The sequence below is a fragment of the Solanum verrucosum genome, unplaced genomic scaffold, assembly GCF_900185275.1.
Source record: "Solanum verrucosum unplaced genomic scaffold, falcon-dt-bn FXZP01000040.1, whole genome shotgun sequence".
Classification (NCBI taxonomy): Eukaryota; Viridiplantae; Streptophyta; class Magnoliopsida; order Solanales; family Solanaceae; genus Solanum; species Solanum verrucosum.
The window spans coordinates 2037543-2045567 of record NW_026020323.1 but is presented as its reverse complement, the minus strand read 5'-3'; the positions used below and the strand labels follow the sequence as shown (position 1 = coordinate 2045567).

The 8025-nt window shown below is 37.9% G+C and overlaps 1 protein-coding gene across 1 annotated transcript; it reads right to left on the bottom strand.

Moving 5' to 3' along the window:
• Positions 1 to 814: 814 nt before the first annotated feature.
• LOC125835464 (probably inactive leucine-rich repeat receptor-like protein kinase IMK2) lies at positions 815 to 2380 on the bottom strand. Its single transcript, XM_049514589.1, has one exon. It carries the CDS (start codon positions 2151 to 2153, stop codon positions 909 to 911), a length of 1245 nt encoding a protein of 414 aa, XP_049370546.1. The 5' UTR covers positions 2154 to 2380; the 3' UTR covers positions 815 to 908.
• Positions 2381 to 8025: the final 5645 nt, after the last annotated feature.

The window sequence follows — 8025 nt, the reverse complement described above, 5'->3', positions numbered from 1 at the left end:
GATTAAAAAGTTTTAACTTCTTTGATTATTAAGACGTTACGTTGTCTCTTCATGTGGCCCAAAATATCACTATTTCTCGTACTCAATTAAAAAATCACTAATTGCAATATGTAGGGATACAATTAGCTGTTATATATTTAACTTATTTGAGGTTCTATTATTTTTTTTCTCAACTTATTGTTAAGATTGTACTGATTTTTATGTTTAACTTGTTTTGTTTACTAAGATGAAATAATTGCACAAGTAAGTGAAGTTTTTGCACTAATTTTGTATCTATGAAGATGCATCACTCGTTTCTTCATTTATGAAATTGTTATACTTGTAAGTTGTACCGTTGATATTTTATTTATTTGGCGTATAAAACTTGTGAGTTATTGTAGTGTTCATGTTATTGAATCAAAATTGGACTAAAATTGCACCAAAATTGCAGCTGCAGCCGCAGCCAGAGCATTGGGGCTGTGAGAGGGCATTCTTTGATAGAAGATATGGGCAAGATGTGACACACGAAATTAGATCAAAGTTGCATTAAAAAACAAAGCAAAAAGTGAATTAAATAATTCATGAATTTAAATAAATATAGAAAAATAATGTTCATGAGCTAATAAAACTCTGACATAATTTAGAGTGTAACTCACAATTCCGCCAGTCTTGTCCCCTTTTATATGTTAGAATTGATAAAAGAGAATTTTATCAAATTTCATAAATTTGTTGGATCATGGTGTATTAATACTTCTACTAATACAAAAAACACTGTCAAAATTATGCTCAATCAATCAAGAGACTAATTTGAACTCAAAAAAGAAAAGAAAATGAGAACACTGAATAATCAAAATATGTATACGTATTATATGTATCATCATGTGCTGTGCTGACAGAAACTGAACTTTCTTAAACTCAATTTTTTAAACTTATGCCATGGAAGTATTAAAAGCAGAGCACTGGTTCACTGGCCTCGATATCTGTTCGCCGGCGCTAGCCGGACAAGCCATGAACCCCACCGGCACCGGTGGAACCATGCAATTGTACGATAAACACAATGCTACTGAATCCGGCAATGGTAATCCTTCTTTCACCGGAAACTCCGCAATGTAATTATGTTGCAAATACAGAGTTCTCGTGTTTCCACTGTAAACACTCTCCACGTAATCCTTCGGTACTGCTCCGGTGAACCGATTGTTGTTAAGGAAGAGTGTTTCTACTCCGGCGAGAGTATTTGTGAGTTCCCCAGTGAGTGAGTTGTGACTTAGATCCACGGTGGATCCAGGGCCGTATACGGTGGCGGCAGGGGAGGATAGCGGTGGTTGTGGGACCCTTCCGGTTAAATTGTTCCGTTGGAGGTACATTGATGACAACGTGGATCGGAAGAGTGATGAAGGGATGGTCCCACTGAAACGGTTCATGCTTAAGTCGAGGTACACTAACTCTGAGAGTGATTCGAGGACGCTCAGTGGTCCCCACAACCGATTTCCTGATACTGACAGATAACGGAGCGTTAACGGCATTCTGGTTTTCCTCGGCAACATTCCCGATAGCTCATTGTTACTCAAATCCAAGTGAAGTAATTCCGTCGGCATAATTGGGATCTCGCCGGAGATTTTGTTGGATCCCAGAACTACTACCTTCAGCGAAGATAACTCGGAAATCGAACCAGGGATTGTACCAGTGAGTTGATTGTGACTCAAATCGAGAGTATGGAGATTCGGGAGTGTGAAAATGGAAGTAGGTATGGATCCAGTTAGGCGATTGTTCGTGAGAGAGATGACGCTGAGTTTTTTGAGTGTTCCGATTTGGTCAGGAATGGGACCAGTTACAATCCCAGTGAAAAGAACAAGTTGAGTTAGCTCGGAGAGGTTAGAGATAGCCGGAGATAATATCCCTGCAAGGCCAGGTGAATCAGAGAGGCCAGTGCCAAGTGTGAGTGTAGTAACACGTTTAGGAATGAACAGAGAGCAAGTAATTCCAGCAAAAGACGAGCACGGGTCGGGAGCAGTGAAGTCCCAACTGGTAAAAAAGGCATTTGGAGAAGAGGAAGTAATGTCGGTGAGGCTGTTTTTGATTTCACGCAGAGCAGATAAATCAACAACACTGATTCCTTGTGTTTCTACTGCACTCAAAAGAAGGACAAGAGGTAACAACAAAAGAAACATCCTCATTGCTACTTTCTTTCTTGTTTTCTTCTTTCTTTTAGTAGCCCTTTTGATATCTGAAAATGCGAAATGAGGGTGAGGTCAAATAGAAAAGAAGTAAGAAATACAAAAAGGCTGGGCTGTCAGATTCCTCTTTTATTTGTGCTCATGTGCACGCTATGGAGATAATGAAAAAGAAATCTGAGGTCCCAGATTGAATAATCAAGTAGTGTGACTTTTCTCCGGCAAGAGGAGAGAGAAAAGAGGGACTGAAAATGGTGTGACTGAGGTGGGGGCACTAAGTTTTAGAAAGAGAAAGAAAGGAGGTGTCAATATTATTATAGCTGGCTCAACGGTATAATCCGTTAGTAAAATCAGCTAAAGGTGTAATAGGTTAGTTGAGATTCTTTCAATTTTGCTTTATGAACTAGTTTAGTCAAGCCTCTAGTAGACTTCAAATACTCAGTGTGTGGCAGAGAATATTTGCTTGGAGGAGTCAAAACATGAGCATACTACATACTCTATAGTTTTACCTCATATTTATATCGTCTAATTTTAGGTGTATATATATATAAACACTTAAAAGTTAAACAATTAAACACACTCATTTTATATGTCAAATTGCATGAGATGCACGTGTCCTACATGTAAATCACATGAGATGAGATTTGTCATCTAGGACGCTTGTGTCTACTTATTTAATTTTATACTGTAATAGTGAAGTATTTATTTATGCATAGCCAGAATTGAAGGACATAAATATCAACTAAGCCCAAGTTAAACGTGTATGCATTATGCATATAAAAATGTACCACATACAAATAAGTCAATTCTCTCTATAGCAACATTGTTCATTTGAATTTTTTTTTACTATTCTGTTCATTTTTACTTGTTCACTTTTCAAAATTAGATTTTTTTCACTTTTAACATATCAAAAAAAGACTTATTTTCCCTATTTTATCCTCAACATTAACTACTTGTTTTCTAAATTATTTCTCAAGACCTAAGAGTATATACATCAAATAATATGAATATGTGGTGAAATACTAATAATATTAATCATCATTACTTTAGGAATGTGCAAAGTCCAAAATGAATTTTGAGCATATTGTATATAATAAAGGTATGGTTATATATAAACAATATCTTTTACCTCTACCTCCTTGGACAAAGGTAATTCCACCTCTAGATATCGAATGATGAGAGCAAGGAAAAGAAAAAAACTACTAGTAAAAGTTAGTTACCACAGATGACAGAGCTAAAAGCATAATGTAGACAGTTGGAGCACTTGAATTGAATAGGGTCATGTCATGAAGATATGTTATTAAGATCCCAAACCCAACCAATTAGTATGTGAGTCAATTTCATGACTGCCAGTGGTTGGTCACTTCATGTGGAGTGTTGGACCACTTATATATAAAAAAGTATATAGTATATCTAAGGCAAAAACAGATTGTCCAATGCAGCCAAAAGTTAACACAACTCAGAGAGTACACATCCATTCTCACTCTCCTACAATATGTCCCTCAACCAATCGTAAGTACTCCGCTAGATAGATATAAGATACTTTTGGCATTAAGGGTATGGTCTAGTGATCAATGAAGTGGTTGAGAATTCTGAGGTCTCAAATTCAAAACTCATACTTGGTGATTCTTTTCATTTGTCCTAGTTTTAGTGGACAAGAATTACCTAGTATCTATTACTGGTGTGAGGTTCAGGTAATAGATATTGCATGAAATTAGTTGAGATACCACGATTATTAAAAAAAAAGGATACTTTTGATTGGATTCTCTCCTCTTCTCCATTTTTCCGAGCTCTTACTTGGATGAAAGATGTATGTCATGGACATGGTTAAGAATGATAAATTTTCCATGTATTTGCTTTTAGTTTTTTTTTTTGGCAAATCCTGTAATTTAGTAAAATATTATTTTATTCATAAGTATTTAAATACTTTTCTCTTTTTGCAATTTAGTTACGATCGGCTCTTTTTTGGTATTTGAATAGTTATTTTTTTTTTTTTTAAAAAAACAAACATGCAGCAATGAGAAAATAAGAAATATCTAGTGTTTAGTGGAATTAAATTCCCAACAATCTAAGTTAATCAACGTGTGATATTTGTATAATTTTTTTTTATTGACTTGTCAATTGTTAAAGACAAAAAGATAAAGAAGGGAACTGTTATATTCTAGTGTTTTGATAATCCTCACAAATGTAGGGACCTGATCTTTGACAGAGTACTTCCGTCCAGATTCAAAGTGGTGCAAAGCTATAAAGTTAGCTTTACAGCTGTCTTGTCAAGTTGGTTGGTGAGATGTGCAACGTACTTCACCAATAGGAAGGACGGACGAAGTTGTTTGTTTAAGTGGTCAAAACCCTTGTTGGTAACTGATATTTATACACAACAATAAACAAACAACATTATTCATTCAAGAAGAGAGAAAGCTAGAAAGTCTTTTTCAAGAACTCAAGCATCAAAGAACGCAACAAAGGACCTGGTCCCGGAAAGTCTGCGAATGAGAAAAGGACGAAAAGACAGCTGTCAACTCTGATGTGGTTGGTGCACAACCTTTCATGACAGCAGACTTTCAGCCAATGACCTTGTCCCAAGGGTTTGTGTCCACTTTGATAATAGTCTCTTCTCCAAACACAAACCTAAGTTTTGGCAAACACAGTTGTGAATTTTTGAAAATTCATAAGCTCAAAAAGAAATGGCCATCTTCAAGGAAGAACATTGCTCATGCTCAACAAAGAGAACTGATGAAGTGCTGAAGCGTCTTTGTTGTATGTTGATCTTTGTGTCTTATGTGCTTAAATTGTAAATCAATTCCTAAGCTATAAAGGAATTAGATCTTTGTTCAGTTCATACAAAAAGTCTAGATCAGTCAGGTTGAGTGGTTTAGTGGGCAACATTGTTGTTGCGTAGTTGAATTCTAAATCATCTAAGAGTTAGGTGGTTTAGTAGGCAACATTGTTGTTGCTTAGTCAAAGTCTAAATCGTCCAGAGGGTGGTGGTTTAATTAGTGGGCAATACGTGTGTTGCTTAGTTGAAGTCTAAGTTATCTAAGAAGTAGGTAGCTTAGTGGGCAATAGTGTTATTGCTTAGTTGCTTTCTTTGTAGTAGATGTGCTACATTGAGGGGGAAAGGATTTAGTGTTAAATTCCTAGGTTGCAAGAGTTTGTAATCTGAATTGTTGCTCCGTTTGAGTGAAATGAAGTTTGGGTTGAAATCCTGTGAGGATAGGTCATGGTTTTCACCGCGCCCTTGAGCAAGGGGGTTTCCACGTAAAATCCTTATGCAGATTTTACTTTCAGCTATTTACTTTTTGCATTTATATCAGTTACTGTTCTTGTTGAGTCAAGGGACCTGGTCCGTTGACATATAGTGGACGTGTACTGTCACGCCTCAAGCTACCCCCAAGACGCGGACACGGGACCTAGGACCACAAGTGATCCCAAGCTAACCCTGCTGGCATGATCATGAGCATACTAAAGATAATAAACTGATGCGGAAGCTAAATCATAAATAAACTGAAGAGATGGGGAATACCCATATACTATAATTGAATATATCAAATCTGAGAGTTTAATACAAAAGAAATATCAAACTCAAAACACTAAGCTGAATCTAACTATGTCTGAAATAAGCCTCTAAACTGACTAGAAATGTTGGGACATGCCCCAACTAGATCTAGCAAAACTGAAACTAAAGACTGAAAGCGATAAAGATAAACATGTCACTAGTCCTCGAAAAATGAGGACTCACCACTGATGCTGCTGAACTGAAGATCGAAAACCGATCTAAGCGTGATCTGGATACTGAGAACCTGAACCTACATCACGAGAAGATGTAGCGCACGTATGCGTCAGTACTTGAGAGGTACTGAGCATGTAGGATAGAGTAGAGCTGAAAGAACATATAACTGAACAAAGCAATAAAGCAATGAAATAATCTGAACATGATATAGATACTTGAAATACTAAATACTGAGCTAACTGATGCAATGACCAAATTTATAACATGCTGAGACTGAATACTGACTGTACTGAAATATGGTCAATGCAATAGAGTCTGACTGAACTGTGGGAGCTACTAATAACCGACATAAAACCACATGAGCTAAATGTGGAGTCCGATGTATACGCCCCATCGAGAGGACCCAATATACCCTGCCAGAGGTATAGAGGCATGCTGGCGTGATCACTAAACTGATGTGCCCACAGAGGGGACTTACACCTACATGGCTCGTAGTTCTGGGACTATATGGGTACGCTGAAACCCTAGTCCAACTCGGTATTATGCTACTCCCAATGAATTAAGTAGTTAACTGGTTATGACTGAATTTCTGTAAATACTGGATAGCTCGAACTGAACATGCAAACTGAGAATGCAACAATTAATCTTATAATGATGCATTCATAAACTGTGGCATGTAAAACTGAATACTGAAATATCTGACCTAGCATGTGTAATTCAAGAACTAAAGAATTACATAGCTAGGGTTCTGAAATTCATGCGATAAACTGAGCAATAACATGATAATCTGATTTGGAACATTTAAATAACTAATTCATGATGATCTGCTATAATTCTAGAAACCCTAGGTCTGTTCATAATCATGGAATCAAGAATCTGACTGAATTCTAGGGACCTAATGGGCGAAAGGAACCCACTCGTGAAATCCCACATATCTGGTGGCAAATTCCACGGAGAAATCCTTTGATTTCGGGGCTGGAACTGATGGAACCTTGCTGCGTTCTTGAACTAGGGTTCTTGACCTTCTTTTCTCCTCTTAGCGTTCTAATTCTTCTAAGTTTGATTAATGATTTGACTTAGGTAAGTTCTAGTTATGTTTCTAGGTTTAAACTGATTAAAATCTCATGATTTAGGGTCTAAACGACGTATCTTAGGGGTTAAACGAAATAGGAAAAGATCAAAAGACCCTTGAATTAGCTGCTGTCGGAGTGACTGACGGACCTGACTGACGGTCCGTCGATTGGGTCCGTAGGTCGAGTCTGCCCGACAGGGCTTCACTAAATCGAGCATAACTTTTTACTCGGAGGTCAGAATTTAGCAAACTCGGTGGCGTTGGAAAGATAATTCAATTTTCTATCTAACCATAGGTCATGGGACACATAATTCGTTTTGTGATAAAAGTTATAACCATATGAAGTTGACCTATCAACAAATTTCAGCTAACTGGCTGCTAATCCTCATCTACGGTCAGACCTACGGACTGTGGATCTAATGACGGTCCGTGCTGGTCAACCGTAGTTCGTGTCAGAGGCTGGGTAAAGGAGGTCTTGATCCATGGACACAGACCACGGACTGATCTACGGACCGTGGGTCTGTCCGTGAGTCGGGACTTAGCCAATTTTTCTGAGCTGGTTTGGGGAGGGGTTGCAGTGGTGAACCACGGACCACCAGCACGGGCCGTGGTCTGACCTACGGTCCGTGGATGGTGACCGTAAGTTGCACCTGCAACTTCTCAAAATCTGCATTTTCGTCTGTTTTGAATACGGGTGTACTACTGCTTGTGCTTACATTACTGTTCTTACTGTGTCAAGGGACCTGGTCCATTGACTCTTAGTGGACGCATATATCTTAACAATTGGTATCAGAGCGAGTGCTCTCTAGCTGATTAACACCAAGAGAGATTCTTATAGAAGAATGACTGCTCCACTAGGCTTGCAAGAAGGTCGGTCTCCAACGAAGCCACATTTGTTTAATGGTCATTACTATTGGTGGTGGAAAAAGTGCATTTTGACTATATAATGGCTGAAGATTGTGAGTTGTGGGATGTTATTTGTGAGGGTCCCTATGTGCCAACTATAAAAGTAAAAGATCGGGATGTCAAAAGGGTCATTCTCAAAACTCGACAACAATACAATGTCTTTGACA